At 38.3% G+C, this 22,916-nt stretch overlaps 3 protein-coding genes across 7 annotated transcripts in view; 2 read left to right on the top strand and 1 right to left on the bottom strand.

Annotated features, from left to right (window-relative positions):
• The window catches only part of LOC111569167 (beta-galactosidase-1-like protein 2), a 40,012-nt gene extending 37,171 nt beyond the window's left edge, over positions 1–2,841 (bottom strand). For 3 of the 5 annotated variants that reach the window (XM_055012402.1, XM_035948613.2, XM_055012401.1), the window contains exon 1: positions 2,473–2,841. In XM_055012402.1, the coding sequence (XP_054868377.1) occupies positions 2,473–2,546 (74 nt within the window). In that variant the 5' untranslated portion in view covers positions 2,547–2,841. Of the gene's footprint in view, positions 1–1,399; positions 1,467–2,472 lie in introns of those variants that run through there. The other 2 variants (XM_023271146.3, XM_023271149.3) reach the window with 2 other exon arrangements.
• Positions 1,217–14,791, top strand: glb1l2 (galactosidase beta 1 like 2). The gene is made up of 20 exons (XM_023271197.3): positions 1,217–1,498; positions 4,826–4,944; positions 5,470–5,655; positions 5,834–5,902; positions 6,027–6,122; positions 6,213–6,321; positions 6,405–6,497; positions 6,602–6,683; positions 6,779–6,843; positions 7,019–7,103; positions 7,358–7,495; positions 7,623–7,703; positions 9,160–9,266; positions 9,776–9,922; positions 10,038–10,109; positions 11,131–11,209; positions 11,555–11,642; positions 11,921–12,035; positions 12,355–12,471; positions 13,294–14,791. The coding sequence occupies exons 3-20, from the start codon at positions 5,492–5,494 to the stop codon at positions 13,402–13,404; spliced, it is 1,818 nt and encodes a 605-aa protein (XP_023126965.2). The 5' UTR covers positions 1,217–1,498; positions 4,826–4,944; positions 5,470–5,491; the 3' UTR covers positions 13,405–14,791.
• Positions 14,792–14,970: 179 nt separating this feature from the next.
• On the top strand, positions 14,971–22,436 carry ilvbl (ilvB (bacterial acetolactate synthase)-like). Its single transcript, XM_023271171.3, has 14 exons — positions 14,971–15,333; positions 15,823–16,024; positions 16,273–16,400; positions 16,561–16,811; positions 16,985–17,084; positions 17,246–17,343; positions 17,517–17,653; positions 18,104–18,238; positions 18,490–18,604; positions 19,633–19,802; positions 20,085–20,155; positions 20,251–20,322; positions 20,911–21,016; positions 21,165–22,436. The coding sequence occupies exons 1-14, from the start codon at positions 15,226–15,228 to the stop codon at positions 21,341–21,343; spliced, it is 1,872 nt and encodes a 623-aa protein (XP_023126939.1). The 5' UTR covers positions 14,971–15,225; the 3' UTR covers positions 21,344–22,436.
• Positions 22,437–22,916: the final 480 nt, after the last annotated feature.

The following is a 22,916-nucleotide window of genomic DNA, read 5'->3' as shown; positions in this document are numbered from 1 at the left end:
CAGACAACAAAAGACAAAAAACTATGAAAGCAAGACAAAATATTACAAAAATGAGACACAAAATGACAAAAGCGAGAAACAAAGTGATGAACAATGAGACAAATAAACAAAACAAAAAAGCAACAAAAAATTTGTCAAAAAAGTTAAAAAGCAACAAAAAATAGACAAACGACAAAAATTAGACAAAAATGACAAAAGCGTGAAACAAAACGACAAAAATAGACTACCAACACAAGTGGGACAAAATAAACCACGAAACGACAAAAACAATACACAAAACAATGACTAAAGCGAAACAAAAAAATGACAAAAATAAGACTAAAACACAAGTGAGACAAAAAGGAAACACAAAACGACAAAAACGATACACAAAACAATAAATAAAGCAAAACAAAAAATGACAAAAATAGATTAAAAACACAAGTGAGACAAAAAGGAAACACAAAATGACAAAAACAAGAACCAAAATGACAAAAAAATGAGACAAAGAACAAAAGTCAGTCAAAAAAAGACAAAAAACAACAAAAACAAGACAAAATATTACAAAAATGAGACACACAATGACAAAAGAACAATGAGCAATACCGTATTGTACTTTATGTTCAAAACAACTCGTCATGGTCAGTAAATTATTTCAAATTCATAGTTGTACAAATTTACAATTTGCAGTTAATGTCGTTTCTGTAATTTCTACACTTTACAAAGTCATCCCGCGGGCCAGATTGGACCCTCTGGCGGACCGGTTTTGGCTGACGGGACGCATGTTTGACACCCCTGCCCTAAAGGAACTACAACGACCAAAAACAGGTCTTGCATTTGTTGCCACTTCAGGAAGTAGCACAACTAATTTGCTTCACTATGTAAATCAGCACTACAAAGCTCTGAATGATAAATGTGGAACCTGATTTGAATGACATGCAATGCAAATACCTATTTTGGATACCTTTGCCAGCGCCATGCCTTATTAGAAATGTTCCAAACACTTTGCACTCAGAAAGTCTTTGCAGGAAAAACAGAGCTCCTTAAATTAGCTAGTTAAAGCTCCTTTATATTTTACAAAAAACACTTTACAAAAACAACGTCACAGTGTCAGTTTTTCCCAGTATCGTGCAGCCTCTTAAATGGGACACATTTCTCTGAGCTAAGTTTTCAAGACCAGTTGCATTTGTTCTGAAACCTCATAATCATAGTGGTAAAAAGCAGCTCCAACTTGTGCCTCTCACATGTTATCACAGCATCTGAATGTGGTCGTAAAAAGGAGGCCAAACGCTTGAGATAATGGTCGACGTTACAGTCATTTCATCATTACAGATTTATCCTGTAGAGATCGAGGCTACATCAATCAACAAGGTGGCATGATTGTCTTGGAGCAGCAGAAGAGATCCCACGTGAAACTTACCAAGATGAAGATACCCTCAAGACCGAGACAAACAGGTTTAACATAGTGACAGGAACCACAACCTGTTAGGCAATCATGCCAACGTCCACAGATAAGCAGGTGAGAGTCAGTCGTATGTGAAACATCAAGATTAATTACTTAGATAAGTATCAGTACAACACTGTGAAATACTCCATTGGAAGTAAAATAATACAATCCTCCTTAAGTAAAAGTATGCAAGCATGAGTCAAATGTGTAATAAATATAAAAATACAAGTATTAAAGTAGGCTAAAAGTCCTGGTTTGGTCCCTTTAACTGATTTGTAATTGTTAAAAACTTATTATAATTGCTTTATTACCACAGAGGTCTTGTTGTGCATGCTACAGTTGTATCTGCTGCATCAGATAAATCTGTGAGGTCCTCAGGTGATTAACGTGTGAGGAGAGGAGGGAAGAAAAAGTTGCACAAATCTGTTTTCACTTTTTGGACTTGTATCCTCTAATCTCTGACGTTTGGTGAGATAAGCGGTCATTTGAACATCTCTTGAATTGAAACCCCTTGAGGAACTGAGATGGGAATAAAGTCCCCTTTTGGTGGAGCTGTTGACAACTCGTCTGAAATGTGACCCAACTGCAGACCTCTCTTTGTGAGACATCAGAGGCAGAGGAAGAAGCTTGAACTTTGTGTTGGATTTCATAAGCTTGTTGTATTAAAATCTTGATTTTTAAAGTGGCAAAAGCTGCTGAATCATTGTGGCAGAGTGGACAGGAGATTTAAAATCTCTCTTAAATGTAGTGTAATAATAAAATAGAAATGTTCAAATAAAGTAAATGCTTCAAAATTGTACTTAAACTGAGTACTTCAGTAAATGTATTCAATTACTTTCCATCATTGATGAAAGTTCAGTTTGGTTGGTCTCTTAGCAACAGAGCTGAGCAGGAAGTTTTGCATTTAGACACTAACATGAAGAAGATCAACCACAACAAACAAACAAGTCTCAGTGGGTGGTGTGGTCATCCAGGAATTCATGAAGAGTAAACTACTTTTTAGACACTAACTTTCTTAGCTGTTTGTGTTTTGTTTTTGCTCTTACCTTGTTAACTCATAAGTGATTATGGTTACGCCAAGAAGGATCAGGAGGAAGACGTATCGCTGCTTTAACGACATGACGATCGCTCCATACGCTGCAAACACTGCTCCCTGAGCTGCTCTAATGTTCAAGGGAATTGAAGCTCATGGTAGCCGCACTGTCCTCTACCGAAATCCTCTTCCCAGTCTGATCGACCGGCCGAACGAGTCTGTCACACTGTCTTGTTGAAATGATGCGCGGAAATCTCGCAAAACCTGTCAGAGGTGACATGACAGCGTCTGTGACGACGAGTCTCCAAGACAAGTTTCGCGGCCAAATTTGGAGTTTAAAAAGACGGGATCGATGAAAAATGAAAGTCAGTTTGCTATTGTAGTGGTCAATGTGATCAGTGTTTATCTGAAGAAGCTCAGTTTAAAGTATCAGCTGGTAACACGCGACTATTGTGTGGTGCGTATTTAGGGACCGTCGTAAAACTAACAAACGCAGAACTTGAAACTGGTCAAAACGCCCCTTAAACCTTTGACGCCCGAAGGTATTTACAATTTAAAAAGTAATTATTTGTGTTTTTGCTTTCCAGCTGATGCTAAATTAAATGGAGATTGTCACTTTGTCTATTACACATAGAGCAGATATATAATAATATCAAGATACATAATAATTTAAGTCCCACTCTGACTGGTCCTATGAGAAACCGGTGCTTGCAAAAGGTTCCAAGGTATGCACAATGTGCATATGCACAAACCGGCATTGGGGGAATGCATACGCTATCTAGGCTGCAGTCTGAATGAAAGCAGTATGATGCGAATTCGCGACTGGCATCAAGGGGTTAAATTATACTTTTTTTCACTGTATGATGAAAAAAAAATAAGCACTTTCATAAATCCCTTTAATGATTTCTATATATGTAAGAATATGAACTTTTGTTACATTTAGATACAATAATAAATAATTTAAAAAAACAATAATGCTAGTAATATTTTCTCCACCAGGGAGGCGGAGCCTCGGCGGAGTTGTGTGATGATCGGTGTACGTTTGTCTGTTTGTCTGTCTGCTAGAAATATTACTCAAAAGCGGACTAACGGATTTGGATGAAATTTTCAGGGAAGTTCAGAAATGACACAAGGCCCAAATGATTAGCTTTTGGCAGTGATGCGGCTTATACTCATGGATTTGTTAAAGATTTCTGTATCACTGCCAGATAGCATCATGGCATCACTGTAACTATGACTACAAGTGAGCACCATGTCAGCTGCCTGCTGACGATCACAAGATTGTGGTCATTAAATTTACTGGATATGTTTTAAGGAAGTGCAGAATTTATTTAGTCTCCTTAGACTTTTTGTTTGTTTGTTTGTTTTGTTTTGTTAACTGCTGGGTGTACATCCCTCTCTCAAAATCCAGACAATGATAAAGTTCAATAATATTTTATCTTATCTAAAATTCCTAAACTATATTAAATTAACTGAAACTGGTTGAAAGATTAAATAATTAGTTTATATGCAGAAAATTAGCAGTATTTATCATAAACAGCTGAATCTCTAGTGATTCAGAATGGATGTTAATATGGGACGTTATCCCAATTGAAAACCACATGTATAAATTGACCAAAGAAACTTGTAGGGATACGTAATATAAATATTGAAATGCTGTCCTGTCAAATCCCTCAGTCTTTGGCAAATATGCTGGTGACATAGAATATGGCACACACACACACACACACACACACACACACACACACACAGGTACACACATTTATGTATTGCACACTATCCTCACCACACCACACAGTCCCTTGTCTGTATACAGTAATTATATTTAGAACCAGTAGAGGGCATCAGTACTTTCTAGCTCTGATGGAAATCTGGTGACATCAAATTAAGTAAGTCTACAACAACTCTGAGGAGAATCAGCAAAAGTATTCATAGCAGTTTGATATCAAGGAGAATAGAGACACACAACCAGCTGTCATCCAGTTCAGGCTTTATACTTCTCTGGAACTCAGCCTATTCACATGTAGACATCCCTGTAAGGTTGGCATAACCCAGCTCATTTCAGTCTGACGAGGAAAAACATACAAGGTCTATTCCACTGAAATTAGATTCAATAAAGAGAAACTCTGCATTCTTGGTGTGACACAGATGCTGAGTCACTGCATTCTTCAACTAAACTAACTACACTAAATTGCTTTATATCACGAGGCGAACATTATTGTATACAATGTAATGCCTTCCCTCTATGACTGAGTGCTTCACAGTGAGTGATAGTGGTAAAGAGATGGGAGGGAGAGAGAGAGGGAAAGAGAGAGAGCACTATTATATTTTTGTTCTGAAACAACAATAGTTTCCCTTATCCGCAGTGTTTGAGGCCTCCCAGCACCATCCACCCTTCATATGCTTCCTGGTAAACTCAGCTTCAAGGCACTGCACTGGCAATGTTTTTGATGTAACTGCGATTTTCTCCGATCTTCAAGTCTTGGTAAGGTTTTCAATTTATTGTATGTCCATAAAAGTTTATGTATTTTGTATAGTCCATAAAATGGTAGAAAGTCAAATACTGTCACACAGCATTGAATATTATTATACGACAAGTGTGTGGCCTGGAGCTGCAGAGTGGCTCAGTGGTTAACACTGTCACCTTACAACTAGAAGATCCCCGGTTTGCAGCCCTGGGATCTTTCTGTGTGGAGTTTGCATGTTCTCCCTGTGTATGTATGGGTTCTCATCAGTACTCCAGCTTCCTCCCACAGTCCAAAAACATGCTGAAGTTAATTGGTGTTTCTAAATCGTCTGTAGGTGTCAATGTGAGTGTGCTTGTTTGTCTCTATGTGTAGACCTGCGATAGGCTGGCAACCTGTCTTCACTCTAAGTCAGCTGGGATAGACTCCAGTGCCCTGTGACCCTAATGATGATTAATATATGGATGGATGGACGTGTGGTCTGCTTCCAAAGAAGCTTTTTTGTCAGTTACGTTTTATGTTTGTGTTTTCTTCCTGCCCTCCAGACGTCACCTTAAAGTCAAGAGAATGAGTCGTTTGAAGGGTCTGAAGGCCGAATCATCACAGTTTACTCTCGAGGGAAAACCCTTCCGCATTCTAGGAGGCTCCATCCATTACTTCCGTGTCCCCAGGGCCTACTGGGAGGACCGGCTGCTGAAGATGAAGGCTTGTGGCCTTAATACACTCACAACGTAGGCGCCTGCTGCACATTGCCTCAAATCTCATTGTTTTTAATTTTTTTTACTGGAGAAGGTCAAATAGAGATGAATTCCTTATGAACTCTTTATTCAAAAACAGACCACATACCAAGATATTGTGAGGGTGCTGCTTTAAGCCATAAAGAATTACTTCCTTGCTTGTGTTTTCCAGATATGTGCCATGGAACCTGCATGAGCCTGAGAGAGGGATATTTAACTTTCAGGATCAGCTGGACCTCAAGTAAGGTTCCCCTATTCCGTTTTTCTTTTTTTCTTTCTCTTTGTACCAATGCTAAATATTTCACAAAAAGAACCGCAGAGTGGTTATTCTTGAACATAGCTTAAAATGTCTCTGTCTCTCTCAGGGCCTATGTCAGTTTAGCAGCACAGATGGGTCTCTGGGTGATCCTACGTCCTGGACCTTATATTTGCGCTGAATGGGACTTGGGCGGGTTGCCTAGGTAACGCTATCTGCCCATCACTTTAGAATTCTAACATCTCTAAGCGGTTTGCCACCAAAGTTGGTTTCATGTATCGTTTCATTTTTCCAGCTGGTTGCTACAAGATAAAGACATGCAGTTGAGGACAACTTATCCTGGATTTGTTGATGCCGTCAACTTGTATTTTGACAAGCTATTCTCTGTGATCAAACCTTTGATGGTAAGTTCAGATCACTATTTTGTCATTATTTTTATGTCAAAATAATTATGGGGGATTTCACTGAGACATTTTTTGACTTTTAGTTTGAAGAAGGAGGCCCAATCATTGCACTACAAGTCGAGAACGAGTACGGATCATTTGCAAGAGATGAGAAATACATGCCATTTATAAAGAATGTGAGTTTATTAATGCCTTTCTTTGTGTCTAAAATGTTGATATTACAGCATAGTAGAGGTAATTCAGCATCCTCGGTGTATTTTATTTTGCTTTTTTCTGGTAGTGTCTCCAGTCCAGGGGTGTTAATGAACTCCTGCTGACTTCAGACAACTGGGAAGGCCTGAGATATGGAGGGATGGATGGGGGTAATGAACACATAAGAAACTATTGAGCTAAAAAACAAAACAATCCAAACCAAAAAGTTAATTTTTTTTGCCCTTGATTTCATATTATGTTTCAGTTCTAAAAACAATAAACCTTCAGAGACTGTCGTTTGGAGCTATACAGCACTTAGCTGACATGCAGGTAAGTGATTCATTGTTAGTTGCCTGTATAATACACATTAACTCCAGCCAAAAAGCAAAATATTTAGCTTTGTATTTTGGTTATAGTGTATTGGTGGTGTTGTTACTGGCCCTCTAATAACTGACAGCATGATATGTATCCAGTTTGATACATACATGTGTTTTGATCTGTGTAGCCCCAGAAACCTCTGATGGTGATGGAGTATTGGTCCGGCTGGTTTGATGTCTGGGGAGAGCACCATCATGTGTTCCATGCTGAGGGTATTTTAATGAGCACATGCTCCTTTTCAGCATCACTGTCCGTTCCATTCACGTTGTTACCTATATTAACATTCACCAGATCAACAGCAACCAGTGTCTATTTATTTGTGAATTCATGGTAAAATTGCTGCTGAACTTAACAGCACATTCACTGTTATGTGTATGTTGTTCTTTTTGTGATATGTCATATTACATACTTTAATTAAGCAGCTAAATACCACAGTGAGGGATTTTTTTGTGCTGCCCCCCGACAGACATGCTAGCCGTTGTGTCTGAGATCTTGGAAAGAGGTGTTTCCATTAATCTCTACATGTTTCATGGTGGAACCAGCTTCGGCTTCATGAATGGAGCGATAGACTTTGGTACCTACAAACCTCAGGTCACCAGCTATGGTAGGATGTGAATAACCTTGAAGATCATGTATCAAACAGAAAAGAATGCTTTAGACTTTTAAAGAATGTGTTTTCCTAGCCACATATGCATTGCTTCATATTATGTTTGTAAATGGTTTCTTGGCAGATTATGATGCCCCCTTATCTGAAGCTGGTGACTGCACCACAAAATATCAACTCTTGAGGAATTTATTCAGCCAGTACCACTGTAAGGTCTTTCTAAGTCGTGACTGCAGATATCATAAGAAACTATATATAGTATCTATTTTTTTTAAAGTATTTGTCCCTCTTGTATGTTTTCCCTTTCTTTTTGCTTTTTAAACATTGAATCATGGTCAATATAATTTGGCTTTATGAGGAAGAATTAACAAAGAAAGACTCTTTTGTGTCAAAGTGAAGGCAGTTTCTACAAAGTAATGTCATTTAATTAAAAATATAGAACATAAAATAAGTGATTGCAGGAATATTCACCCAAGAAAATGTCCAAGTCACTAATTATCCCTTGGACTACAGTTAAATCCACAATTAAGAAATGGAAGGAATATTGTGGCCAGACCCAGTACAAAAGAGCTGTGCTTTATTTATTTATTTATTTGCCATGTAATTAACATAGAAAACATCTGATGTCTTGCATAGAATGTATAGCATTAAGCTAATTTTCAACTCCCGTCCCTGGTTGGGCTTTTCAGTAAAAGTCGACGGAGGACCAACAGCACCAATAAAAACAGCACAGACAACATTATGAACTACATTACATACACAACATTACACACACACACACACACATATAACGACACAGTCCACAGTCAGTCGGACCTTATAGATGTCATAGGTGGGTACATTCTTGTTTTTCTTTCAGTCAATACTTAGCTTTTGCGATAAAAGTTTTTAAATCTGCTAACATATTAATTTCACTTGGTAATGCATTCCAGATGTGACAGCCTTTGGCTGGAAAGGCTGTCTGTCAAAATGTTGTTCTGTGGCAAGATATTTTGCATTTGTTGTAGGTGTTGTGTGATACAAATGTATAAGAAAAAACAACAACGCCACCTAGGGTTTTCAAGAGCTTAGGACTCTAAAAAGGGCAACATAGTTTGTTAAAATCAGGGTGAGCAGAGTTAAAAACCAGCAGGCATGTGACTGGAGGGCTTGAAAAGACAGAAGGTAAAATTAAGTTAGCAAAGTACAGGGAAATCCTAGAGGACAACCTGATACAGTTTACAAGAGATCTGTGTCTTGGGACAAAAATGTGTTTTCCAGCAAGAGAGTGACCCAAAGCATACAGAGAAAGCTGCATAAAAAATAGTTTGCAAACAACACAGGCACAATGCTATAATTGCTGCTAAAGGTGCATCTACTAAATACTGACTTGATTTTACTAATTTTACATGCTATATTTTCGGTTAATTGACATTACTTTGTAGAAATCGGTTTTCACTTTGTCATAAAATAGTCAGTTTAAAAAAAATAATAAAGCCATTTTTTTTTTTTTTTAAAAAGCCAATATAAATTGACCATGATTCTTTGATGGAAAGCAATTAAAGGGAAAAAACTTTTTACAGGCACTGTATGTCTAGCTACTAATTTGATGGCTTCATTATCCCGAATAACTGATTCAGGCATAATTGGCCTTAATGAAATGTTTTTGCCATCTTGTGTTCCAGCTGAGCCTCTTCCTGAAGTGCCCTCTGCTCAGGAGAAGAGAGCTTACAGCCCCGTCTTCATCCAGCAGCACCTATCACTGTGGGACACCTTGCATTTCACAGACAAGGTAAGCTACAGATGGCAAGCAGCTGTCTGCTGTGACAGCTGATTATATAATCTACAAAACAGAAAATGTTGTATCCAAACTCAACTAGACCATATCATCAGATAAATATAGTGTCTCTCTTGAAGAAGAGCAAATATGCAGCAAGTGTCAGACAGACAGGACATCTCTGTTGTCAATGTATGATTCTGCGTGTGTGGAAATCTAGCAACATGCTGCTTCTGCTCTAGACAGATGTCTCACACCTGACAGCTCAGGTTTGGTCATGCATCAAAGTGTCAACACCTCTGCTTTATTTAGAAGAATCTGTTATATGCTGTCTGGTGGACTCTTGTCATGAAAGTGCACATATTTCGTACGATTTTTTAAAAAGCGACATTGTTCTTTCCTACCTCCAGCGGTGACTGTATCTTGTTCTCTCTGCAGGACTACACATTTACAGGTTTAATCTCATTTCATTGTCTGTCAGATTCTTGATTCTGACATGTTCGAATGCTTGGCTATTCATCCAGCCGCACAGGTCAGAGAGGCCAGTGAACATGGAAAATCTCCCTGTCAACAGTAACAGCGGTCAGTCTTATGGTTATACACTGTATGAAACCACCATCACCAGTGGAGGAGCCCTGAACTCCAGGAACAACATCAGAGACAGAGCACTGGTGAGGGGAAACATACACAGACGCACACATGCATAATACAGTTTCAGTATATGTTTCTGAGGTCATCCAACATACACTATACAATCCTATCATTGTGACTGTTAATATTCTGCAGGTTTTTGTGGACCGACAATGTGTTGGTAGTTTGGACTACAAGACACATGAAGTTGCACTCCCTGATGGCAAGGTACTGACTGTTTTTTTTGTGTGTGTGAAATTTCCTTGCCGTTTAGCTTTGTAAACACAAAAATCTTTAAAATGAAGCACATTTAAGGGGAACGTCAATCATCAACGTGCAAGAACTCATATGTCTAATTCATCTTGCTGATATATTTTTTCATAGGAACTTAATTAATACAACATAAGTGGTTTTGGTCACTGTAGCAGGAATAAGATAAGAATTCTGAATAGAAATCTATGAGAGAATTCATATGACACCTTTTCCCAATAAACCAATCATATGCTTTGTAACAGCTGAACCAGGAAGTGTTCAGCCAATTGTGGTGATGGTTGTGGTGTACCTATGCACATTAGAAGTAAAAATCTAACCTTATTTTGGGACAAACTCATCAAACTTTTAAGATTTGACCGGTTTCTATACATGCATTTTCTGTCCCTGCTCATTTGGATAGAGTCTTGTTAGCCCAAAATAGCTATCTGCTAAAGCTAAAATTGTTGCAGAGTGGTGAGAATTGTCTGTAAAGACTTGAAAAGTAATCAAAGGTGCCAAATTACCATCTGTTTTTTCTCAGATAGTACCAGAGTAGTTTAGTCCAGCTTGAGCAATCAAAGCAAAAATAAATTAATTAAATTACAGTGAATGTTTCCTTCTGCTAACAGTGTAAAATAGGACAATATCCATAGTTCACTTTTTTTTTTAAATTTGTAACTGAAAAACAACCCTATTTATAATTTATCTGCAGCATACTGACTCTTTCAGACAAATATGCAGCCACAGTTAGCAGTTATTATTATGAGACATTATGGGGCATTATGAGGTATGCAAGTCCCATTTTTGGAGCATTCAACAGGATTCAGAGGAACACTAACACAACAAAACAAGACTGTGAAAAGCTGTAAGCACTACAAGTGAGCCCTCTCAGTGCTTTGTTGTTCATTAGTTTAATTTTGTGTATTCAATCAAGCAGAGAAATACATTTCCTCGCTGAATAATTTCCAGAGTAATACTTGTGTTTTGTGCATCAAAGGGACAGAGAACATTGAGCTTGCTTGTGGAGAACTGTGGAAGAGTGAATTATGGGAAAGCTCTGGATGAACAGCGCAAAGGTACTCTGCCTCCATGCATTAGTGTCGTGTGCTGTGCCATGTGCTGGCCGGTGTATCGCTTTGGCATCTGTGCAGTCATCTGAGGCCATGACTTCCCTTTATCCATTTTAACATTGATCAAGCAGAGAAAGCATCACAAGAGTTCATTTTATGTTGCTTTGGACCGTGAAAAATACAATTCCACTCACTCAAACAACACTGTAAACTTTATGTTTCGTTGTCCATCACATCCATGAATAACCCATTGTGTGTACTATAGGATGCAATGAAAAGCATTTGTCTGTCAAGAGTGTTTGGTCAGCTTGTGTGGCTGCATTGCATATTTTTCCTCATTATGTGTTACAGGTATTGTGGGAGACATTGTGTTGAATCAGAGCCCTCTGAGAGGATTTACCACCTTCTGTTTAGACATGAAGCCGAGCTTTATAAAAAGGTTTGTTATTAGAATTTAATTTTCCATCTTGTCGAAAGATAACAAATCTACCCTAGGAGATCTGTTCACGGGCCTTTTTCCTGTATAAGTTAAAGGGAAGATTCACCCCCAGAATAGATGAATTCTGCTCATAAATTGATGGTATTTTTTAGTTATGTGAATATAGATAGCATGGGGATTAATGCCTTTATAAACCTCTTTTACATCATGTTGGTGAAAAGCAATCATAGAAGTGAAATTACACATTGAGTTTTAAATAAATGTCCATGTTGTTCCAGATTAACAAATTCAGGACAGTGGAAAACTGACTTGAAGTCACCCACTGTCCCTGGATTTTTCCAGGCCAGACTCAGTGTGGATGGTCCACCCAAAGACACCTTCATCCGACTCCCTGTGAGTGTCACCACTTGTACAATAAACTGCATCTAGTAGAGGTTGAAGTTTTTGTTGTTTTAAGACAACACTTCTCATTCTTGTTTAATAAGAATACAATACATTATGGACTTTGTTAGGTTTTAAGTTGTAGGCCAAGAACCTGGAGCTGCAATTGACATTTAGATCTGAAAGTTCTCTTAAAATTTGAAGGGCATTTAGTCAGTCGACTATATGCCCTTCAAGCTTTGCTCTACAACAGTGTTATTTGGTTGTTTGGAATTTAAATCATACTGTATATTCCACAGTTTATTAATCATAACAGTGCACTTATCCTCAGGGTTGGGGTAAAGGAGTTGTATTTGTCAATGGGCAGAACCTTGGACGTTATTGGTTCATTGGTCCCCAGCATTTCCTTTATCTCCCAGGACCTTGGCTCAGAAGTGGACAGAATCAGGTAGTATGAATGCTGGAACGTGGCTATTTTGCAATGACAGCTGAGTGGAGATAAAATCTGATCCCTGCTTCTTAGTACCTTTCTTTGACGTGGTAAATCATTTTAAGTTCATTCAGCTTGGAAACAAGTTCAAATTAGCTCAAAGTCTTAACTTATAAGTTGTGAAAATAAATTAATTGAAACTTGAGAAAACAAGCCCAGTAAACTTAAGGTATTAAGCTGAATCAACTGTATAGACAATAGCTACAGACAGAATTGGTCTCTGTTTTAATGACTGAACATTGAAAACTTACAGCTTCAGCTGTTGAAGCAATTTTGACCAGAGTCAGTACAGCGAGACAGATGATAAGTCTAAGGATATTGATTTGCATTCGGTACTAACCTTTGTTATATAATTGTTTTGACTATTATGAAAACTAAAACTTAATTTAACATGTTTTAAAGACACCCAATTTTCTACCGTGTCTATTTTTTTAAACCACATAAGCACGAGTCTCTGGGGAGTCTTAACAAACAATGCATCCTGGCAAGTCTGGTCATATGATATTTTTATTTCTGATACACTTAATTCAATGAATTGAGTGTTCATTTGTACAACTCATCATTTAAAGTCAAAATGCCTGAAGTCATAAGAACTCACATTTTTAAGTTTTAAAGTAGAACAAAAAAATTGACATTTTAAGTTTAATTAACTACAAATAACTTATATATTGACATGAAGCTGATTTGACTTAATTCCTGCACAGTGTTGTACAGTGTAAATAATCTGATACACATAGGACTGTAAAACATATTTTTTAATTTTTTCCTCTTCTCTTCCAGATTATTGTTTTTGAGGAACAAAGAGCAGATGACAGAATACTGTTTGCTGAAAATCCCGATCATGGAAAAACTATTGATGTTTACAAACTCCCCTTTTGTACATTGCTATAAAAACAGTGTAACACACACAACCATATGCACGCACATGAAAGGACAGTTTATTGATACTGACAGTTATTGTAAATAAATGTAAACATAATTCATACTAACTATGACATTGCTGTACATAGCAGAATGATTATTTCATTCAAATGTTTAGCTAAATGTTATTGTCACCGATTCCTTTTACTGATGTATTTTACGTGTAAATACAGTTTTACAACGCAACACTATTCATTCTTCGTGTTTTTCTGGTTTTATCATTTAGTGTGAACTTTACTCTAGTTAGAAATAACTCGGTACAGCCTTTTCACACATTCTAAGCCTCTGATTGGTCCAGAGTCTTGTCCTTTACATGAACGGGGCTCTCATCCTCACAAGGGACAACCAACCACACAACTACACACTATATACACAACTATGTCAATTGATCACACGCACAACCTTGTAACCGCAAGTTAAGCCTCTTTTTTCAAAATAAAGGTAAAATGCTTGTGCAAATTTGTACTTCTTTCCTACCGTAAATATATTCAGAATTACACAGCAAGGTCAAAATCCTAAAGCCAGAATCTTATTTTCGTTCAGTGGGAGTTATTCTATGACATATTTTGAGCACAAATATGGAATATTTTATAGCTTCAGTAGCAACTTCAGGTATTTCAGGTGGGAGGAACAGATAGATTTTTCATGGAATGAAGCATACATAAAAATGGTTGTGCATACTGTATGTATACTGTAAAACCTGAAAATTTGTAGCACTTTTGTTTTTAATTTTTTTTGTTTTGTTTTTTTTAAAAAACAACAACAAACATACTGTGTAGATTTTCTGTGTTTTTACAAAAATTCTAGACATCTACCATAACCACGTTAAAAAAACAAAAAATGCAGATTTCCATCCATTTTACCCCTGGAAAAACAGGCCAAAAACTAAATAATATCCAAAAATGTGTATTTTTGCATATGGTCATTTGGTCATTTTCTGCTAGTCCATAAAACTCCACTTTATTTTATTTTATTTATTTATTTATTTTTAGTGCATTCCAATCAGGTGAACTATCACTTCACATATATATGCCATAATTTGAAAGAAAAATACGTTCATTAATGATTTTCCCCGTTTGGTTAAGTGTATAATTACTTACAATAATTTTAAAAAATATTTTACATATTGACAGTTAACCAAAAAAAGGTCAAAACTGCAATTAATGTCCATGTTAAAAATCTATATTTTAATAATTTGTTCTATTACGTTTGACAATAGTTACACTTTTTTGTTGTATTTATATCAGCTACAAAAGCAAATGTTTTACAGATATTTGCATTTTTTTTTCTTTTTAAAAATGTTTGAACGCTAAATGATTCCACCGTTTTTTAACGTTTTTTCTGGTACTCTTGCAGTCAGTTTACCGCTTTGAACGGATTTTTTAAAAACACTACGGTAAATACATAAACTTTATCAACAGGCATTTATTTTGAAAGATAAATTCTGTGGTCTGGTGCATACTGTCGCTAGCTTGACACGTAAATATGACGGCTACAGCCGCTGATGTTCCTGTGTCGGCGTAGCAGTTGCGGAAAGATCACGAGGTCATTTCAACCTGCAGGAGAGTCGGCTAACTGCCATTTACAGACTTTATTCTGTTACTATTTTATTTCCTCGTTCCTGTACTAGCAAGAAAACGTGTTTTAAATGGGCGTATAGCAGCTGTAGGAGCAGCTCCATAGTACCTTAGCTTAGCCTGAACCAGTGAGCTGCTCAACACGACGAGTTAAAGCAGGTTTCCGTATTAAGTTTATCTTTTTGTTTTCACAAAGAAGGGTTTGCTTGCTAGCATGGAGTCGTGTGGCGCTACAGTTCTCGGGTTTTTAGCGAGCATCGGGCTGGCTGGGCTTGTGTTTGCAGCACACAAACTTGGCTTAGTCTACCAGTTGTTTCACAAGGTAGGTGTGCACGAGTCAACAAGAGCAACCGTTGTGCTTTTCTGTTCCTTAGTCTTTATTCATCATCCTTCAGAGCAGCATTGCACAGCTCAGTTGGTGCAAATGCACCTGTATTATGTGGCCACTGAAGTCACCTGTAGTCTGCAGGCCGTCACAGGTGAAAGGTAAGCTGGGCTCCATTCATGTAACCTTTAACCAGCCCTGTGGTTGGGAGGACAAAGGCCGTCAAAAATCACCTTGGCTGTTAGGATTGCACAAAGCCCCGAGGCCATCACTGCTGCAGCCTGAACAATATGTGGTTATTGTGAAATAAGAAAGACCGCTGTGGTGAGAATACAGGTGACAGGTGACCTGAGGAGCTCAGAGTGATGGCTGTTTATCGAAGACAGAGCTTTTGTTCCTAATGCACAGGATTACTTTTAAAATGGGCACGAAACAAAAAATCTTTTCTCTGCACTAACTTCTATCTTGTGTGCTTACTTGCTTCAGACTGAGACAAAGAGCCCACGGCATGGAGGTGAGAGCGTGGCAGAGGTCCTCAGAGCCCATGGGGTCAAGTTCGTTTTCACCCTCGTCGGCGGGCACATCTCACCCATCCTGGTGGCCTGTGAGAAGATGGGCATCCGCATCGTGGACACCCGACACGAAGCCACCGCCGTCTTCGCTGCTGATGCTGTGGCAAGGCTCTCAGGTGCAGATAAGTAAAGTCATATCCTGTTGACAGTGGATATGGAGAATAAGGAAATGCATGGGTGTGTCTTTTCCCTTGCAGACGTTTTGACTCATCAAAAAGGTGTAACTAATATCATTTATAACCACTGGGTTACATTTAGATGTACTATTATTTGGGTCCCGGTGTATCTTCAGATAGAACCGTCTTGGTGTGTTGTATAGTGTTTTGGAGCTAGCTGATGGCTGCTATGCTCGTCTCTGCACCAGGCACTGTTGGTGTTGCAGCAGTGACTGCTGGCCCGGGCCTCACTAACACAGTGACTGCAGTGAAGAACGCTCAGATGGCTGAATCTCCGCTGCTGCTCTTGGGAGGAGCTGCTGGCACACTACTTCAGGTGGATTGTATTCGAATACTGTCGCAAACATGATGTGCAGAATAAAATAAAAGAGCAAAATCCTCTTCAGTTTGGAGAATCAGCTTGTCTTGTTGTTAAATATGATGTATGGTAGCATTTTACTCGAGCTGTTCTGAGTTGCAGTGTGTTTGTGGTGCAGGGCAGAGGAGCGCTGCAAGATATCGACCAGATGTCCCTCTTCAAGCCGCTGTGTAAGTTCTGTGCCTCCATCAGGACGATCAGGGAGATCGTCCCTACGGTTAGGAAGGCTCTGGCCATCGCTCAGTCGGGAACGCCTGGTCCTGTTTTCATTGAGTTCCCCATAGACACGCTCTACCCCTACCATCTGGTGTGCAAAGAGTTCGCTGTTAAGAACCCTCCCAAAGGCCTGATGGGAAAAATTGTTGCATGGTATGTTATTAGCATGCCCTGGATTTAAAAGCGTATTACTTAGTTTATGTATAGGACAAAATAATAGAATAGAGTCATGCTGTGTGCAGATCATGTTTATATACAATCAAAATGAAGCTTATATTCATGTATTTGTTCACATGTATTTGATGTTGTTGTCTGATGTCTGTAAGGTACCTCAATAATCACCTCATGAACCTTTTTGCTGGAGCCTGGGAGAACAGAGACGTGTCTCCACTTCCTGTTCAAATCCCTCAAGCCACAGACGATCAGGTAAACCTGCTGTTACTGTTTAAAGTTAGATTTTACTTCAGTGCTCTTACTGATGTAATATTTTTAGTTAAATGCCCTTATCAGAGTATTCTGGCATGTACAGTATTAAGAAGCACAAACCAGCTTTAAAGGTTTTCCTACTTTTTTTCAATACAAATCAGGTGCAAAAGTGCATAGAGCTGGTGAGCCGAGCCAAGAAACCTGTTATTGTGCTGGGTAGCCAAGCAACACTACCTCCATCACCGACTGATGACATTAGGTAAAGGACAATGTTTCGCATCTTTGTGATACTCAAAACAGACTTTTTTTTTTCCTGTTCATTGTTGATCCGAGAAATATTGTTGCTTAGAAATCTGTTAAAGTACTGTCGTGCTTTGGCTTCTCTTTGTTTTTAAAACCCATTATATTTGTTACTGATTTCCTGCTTTATAGGAAGGCTTTGGAGGATCTGGGTATCCCCTGTTTTCTTGGGGGAATGTGTCGTGGCATGCTGGGTAAAGACAGCCCCATCCACATCCGGCAGAACAGACAAGGCGCTTTGAAGGATGCTGATTTGGTGCTCTTAGCAGGTCAGTCTTAACAATGCAATAACATGTGCTTTTGATGGTGGATAAATGCTACAGCCAGACTTATAAAACATTCAGTAAATATTCCTTCACCAAGGCAAGAGCAGAGGCAGGGGATAATAAATATATATATATATATATATACCTTCAGTTTCGCTTGTTTATTTGTCTGTTGATTTGACAGTGAGATTATGCAAAAACTACCAAACTGAATTTCATGAAACCTGGTGCAGAAATGGAGCATGTGCAGAGAAAGAACACATTCAATTTTGGTCTGGTTTCAGATCATTCCCTTAAAAACTGCAAGATAAGTTAAGGTTTCAATGATCAACAACTGTTCCTGAAATTATATTAACTAATACTAAAAGCTGTTGTATGTTTTTGAAATACAGTTGGAGGTTGAACTGTAATTTCAAAATAGTAAACGTGCCTACGTTCCCACTGTGTTCTCAGGAACTGTGTGTGACTTCCGGCTGGGCTACGGCAGAACTCTCAACAGACGCAGCAAGATCATCGCTGTCAACAGAGACAAGACCCAGCTGCTGAAAAACTCAGATATATTCTGGAAACCAACTTTAGCAATTCAGGGTATGTTTGCAGTCACCATCCAGGTTGATAAATAAAGTAACAATATGATGTTTTAGGTCATATGAGTGATGAGAATATTCCAATTTTTAAATTTGTTTGTGATCACAATGTACACTATGTATAAAATGTATTGTTTCTGTGTTATGCCTTTAAATGTGTACTTTTTACTATTAAGGTATCCACTTTAGGGTTGGAACTGAGAGCAAATTCACAGACTTAAGTCTAAAATGTAAATATATTGTACATTTCAGGTGACGCTGGTTCGTTTTTGGTGCGGCTTTCCAAAGGGCTGAAGGGCCACCGTTGTCCAGAGGAATGGCCACAGAGCCTCAAAGCTGGAGACACGACCAAAGAAAATGCAAATAGGTAAGTATAGGCGGTGATCTTTGAGGGTTTAACTATGAAGCAAGATGAATGGATTAGTCAGATACGTGGATCATAAAGTCAGAGTTTTCAGTGTCAGAATGGTGGCTTTTTTAACCAGCTAGATCACCAGAGTCTTACGCTGCACCGCCGGTCTGCTCTGGAGGAGGTTCTGCTCAGAATTTAGGATTCAAGCCGACTGTAAAAAGCGCCACGCATTTACCAGTTCTTTTTCTGAAGATATTTTCCGTGAGCGAACCTGTTGAGCCAAGTTGTGCAGTTACAGTAGCGTCAACTGTCTGCACTGTGTTGCTGTGAGAACCTGCAAGCATTCATTTGGTAATGCAGGAAATGCATGAATCCAATTTTATGTTCGGCCCGGATTTGTTGCCAAGTACACTTTTACACTGCTGGTACTGCAGCTGATAGAACACAGATTTGAAAATTGATCAGTTGATTGGTGTTTATTACAGAAAATATTCATCCAATAACATTAATTTCATTCTGATTTGACCAAAAACTAAAGTGATTTTCACGTCTCCTTCATTCTGAGTCCATGTCAGACCTAAATGCACCTCTTGAGTATCATGTTTTAACATGTGGGGTTTAAAGTTTGAAGGCTCTAATGTGCAGCTGTCACATTAGAAATAAGTGGTTGCTTTGAGAGTGCACAGAGTGGTAAAAGAAATATACTAACTTAGACGTTTCACAATTAGTAGCGTTCTTGTCTTTCCATCATTTGTAGTAATAGTGTTTGTTTTATTTTACTGTAATGAAGTTCTAGGTTCGTCCTGACTCTTTATTGCAACCTTTTCCTCCTGACTGTAAGGCAGCATGAGATTGTTTCATTTTGTGCAGAAGAAGTGTCAAATGATGCATCAAATGACACTTTTATGAGAGCACACCCTGTCCTCTCTATTCTGTGTCTCTGTATATATTATAAAAAGTTCAGTGTCACCAAGACAAAACTTCCTCTCAGTTACCACAAAGTCATTTCTCCATCACAAAAGCCAGCATATTTTTCTTTCCAGGGCTAAAGCTGATGAGAAGACTGAACACCACTTGAATCCCTTGAAAGTCCTCCATCGAGTGGATGAGCTCATGGCCGAGGACAGCATCATTGTTGCAGACGGGGGGGATTTTGTAGGAAGTGCTGCTTACATAATGAGACCAAGAGGACCTATGCGTTGGTTGGATCCAGGTAAAACCCCAAAAGCCGAACAATAACAAATTACTTCCAAATTAATCATTTCAAGTCAGTTAATTTGTTTACTTCAGGTGTTTACTGATTTGTTCCTTTTTGTTACCACCTAAAGAGGTCAGAGGGGTACACAGAACACTAAACCGTTGTAGTCAAGTAATTTATGTAGTACTTGTGCAGAATCACTTTCATGTTCATCTGCATCACAGCAATGTATTCTGATGTCAGTCAGGCTTTCTTTGCAGTCATGGTGCAGAATCTTACTGCTACTTGTTCTTGTAGGAGCCTTTGGTACTCTGGGAGTTGGAGGAGGTTTTGCCCTCGGGGCTAAACTGTGCCGGCCTGAATCTGAGGTATAATATTGATTCAGGCATTTGTGAACGCGATTTGTTGAATCACTTATCACTTTTAATGTCTATCAATGACATTATATTTTTGTGCTTTTTAGGTGTGGATAGTCTATGGTGATGGCTCCTTAGGATACAGTGCTGCAGAGATTGATACATTCACTAGACACAAGGTAAAGTCACTAATCACTGTATTTATGTTACATGGATATAAGCAACTCAGTTAGCCAAAAGAAGTACAATATAACAAATAAATATCGCAAATATGAAGCATTACTACCTGTTTTTTTTTTCTACAAGTATCCTCTTACATATAAGAATAACATTGGTGTAAATTGTCCTGTGTTGGCAAGTATAGAGCAAATTAATAAATGTCCATCAAGTATAGTCCACAGGCTTACACAGTCTAGAGAAGAGGTCCAATCATCCAAAATAAGTGAAACTGTTAGGGCGTATTAATGGTGTGTAGTGTCTTTTAAAATCACAAATCCTATGTAATGGAAAGGGGGCAGTGTATAGTGTATATTTATTGTGTGAGCCCTACACATGAGTTGTCTATACTATAGAAGTAATGCAATTATGATGTAATATCATGTTTTCTATAACCTCTATAAGAAACACAACATTACATCATAATGATTGTAAGTTTTTAGTTTGACTAGAGAAATAAGCAAATTCGACAGGTGTACTGCTAAATTGACTGAATAAATATGCATGTCGATATATGTATATTTTTTCTCCTTGTTTTTTTCCCCCTCTAGACACCGGTCATAGCTGTGGTGGGAAACGATGCATGTTGGAGTCAAATATCCAGAGAGCAGGTTCCCATGCTGGGCAGCAACGTGGCATGTGGCCTTGCATTTACAGGTACTTTTTCTGCAAACAGAGTGTGTGTTCATGCTGTGATTGCTTATAATATACACATAGGTTATATCCAATACCCTGATTAGAATTATTTTACATTGGTGTGCACTGATTGGCTGCTTGCTAAATGTCAAATTGCATTCTTTTGCAGATTATCACATCGTGGCAAATGGTTACGGTGGTAAGGGCTACCTGGTAGGGCGTGAGGACGAGGACAGGCTGAGTGACATCATCAGACAGGCTCAGAAGGAGTGCCGGGAAGGCAAGGCCACACTTCTCAACGTTCTGATAGGGAAGACCAACTTCAGAGAGGGCTCTATCTCTGTATAGAGCAGCTGTGCATTTACACTTTGGATTCTTTTTCCTTTAACTTTAGCTTCATAGACTTTCACTATCCAGGATCTATGAAGGATTTTAGCAAATAAGACAACTGAGTAGAGTCCAACCCTGAGCAGACCTCTGCTAATCCCATGTGTCCTTAAAGCCATATATCACTATGATAAGAGACATCGCTTTGCAATATGCTGATCTCCCATAAGAGTTTATTTTCCCATCAGTTGCAGTGTCCCTTATTTCTTTCATCAGACTAGTAAAAAACACTCATAACATGTCTACTGTTATTATTACTTTGTATTTGAGCTATTTCCTATTAAGTTTAATTATATTTTAAACAGCTCCAGACCTGCCGGTCTACAAACTAAAGCTTCTGTTGTGCATCCTGCTACTTTCAGGTTCATGTTGTGCTATTTCAAAGAATCGCTGCTGCATTTGAAAAAGGGAAAGAATGAATAACAGCATACTTGTGCTTTGTTAAGGGATTTTTCCCTCTGGAGGAGGTTGTGGGTGAGATGTTTGACCTTTAAACAGCCTAATGCAACTTTTGCAAATAAACCAGTGACTGGAATCACTCATGAGACAGAGAGAGAGCATTGGTTTAAAGTTATTACATGTAACCAGTATGCCTTTTCTCTTGTTCTGACTTGAACACAGAGCCTTTTTGTGAGGATACATGAAATCTTAGCTCTGTAATATTCTTTAATATTTGATGATTTGGGATAAAAATTTGTTGAATGGGAAATATTTTTTGAATGTTGACGATTGATAAATGGTATGCCTTTTAATGCTTGATTGTATCTTCTATTGATATGTATAGGCTGAAAATGTGTGCTGATTCAGTTATGTATTTAAATACTATTTCATACTAACTTGTATGAAGTGATATGGGCTATCGTTTAAAAATATGCCTGTTATTCCAATACGGATTGCACTATAATTCTAACAGACTTACTCACTTGATGTGGGTCATCTCACTCCAGTGTTTATTACTGTTTGTTTGGTACTTTGAGGGGAGCTATGTCAGCTTTTGATCCTAAAATGTTACTTTGGATTGATTCCCAAATAAATTTTAAAAAAGTAAGAGAAATGAGTGGGCTTTTGAGTTGTCTGTTGTAGGCACTTGTTTGATCTTACAGATTAGTATCTACTTAAAATTACAAGGATTTGTCAGCTTTCTACTGTTCAGTGACCCATCATGACCTGTGGGCGGAGGAATTGCCATTCTGGAAGAGAACACTACCATCAGGATAGAAATGTTTCACCTTAAGACAAAGATGATCATTCATTTGCATTGATTTGCACTGATCTCTTGCTGCAATTGGACAAGTGGACCCAAACTATGCAAAATCCATCATACAGTAGAACAGTGTTTTTGTAGACTTAAATTATGGACTGTGTTTGAAGAAAGTTGTTTAGATTTATGAAAATGAAACCCCTAGGCCATTAAAAAAAAGCATTAGAGCAGTGTTTAGTATAACTAACATTGATGTTCATCCTCATATAGCAGTACTTGTATGCATCAATGAGCGACAGCACCTGGTTATGATTTAACTGTGCTAGTTGCACA

This window comes from Amphiprion ocellaris, chromosome 7 (genome assembly GCF_022539595.1).
Source record: "Amphiprion ocellaris isolate individual 3 ecotype Okinawa chromosome 7, ASM2253959v1, whole genome shotgun sequence".
Taxonomy (NCBI): domain Eukaryota; kingdom Metazoa; phylum Chordata; class Actinopteri; family Pomacentridae; genus Amphiprion; species Amphiprion ocellaris.
The sequence above is the reverse complement of the archived record's forward strand: the minus strand, read 5'-3'. Positions and strand labels throughout refer to the sequence as shown.

What these genes read in the sequence shown, in the direction of transcription:
- glb1l2 (XM_023271197.3), top strand. Translation starts at nt 5,492, where the DNA reads ATGAGTCGTTTGAAGGGTCTGAAGGCCGAATCATCACAGTTTACTCTC. An exon ending in ACATGCCATTTATAAAGAAT is followed by an intron (nt 6,498 to 6,601) that starts GTGAGTTTATTA and finishes TTTTTCTGGTAG; the next exon opens with TGTCTCCAGTCCAGGGGTGT. An exon ending in TCTGGATGAACAGCGCAAAG is followed by an intron (nt 11,210 to 11,554) that starts GTACTCTGCCTC and finishes TATGTGTTACAG; the next exon opens with GTATTGTGGGAGACATTGTG.
- ilvbl (XM_023271171.3), top strand. Translation starts at nt 15,226, where the DNA reads ATGGAGTCGTGTGGCGCTACAGTTCTCGGGTTTTTAGCGAGCATCGGG. An exon ending in TCACCGACTGATGACATTAG is followed by an intron (nt 17,344 to 17,516) that starts GTAAAGGACAAT and finishes CCTGCTTTATAG; the next exon opens with GAAGGCTTTGGAGGATCTGG. An exon ending in ATACATTCACTAGACACAAG is followed by an intron (nt 20,323 to 20,910) that starts GTAAAGTCACTA and finishes TTCCCCCTCTAG; the next exon opens with ACACCGGTCATAGCTGTGGT.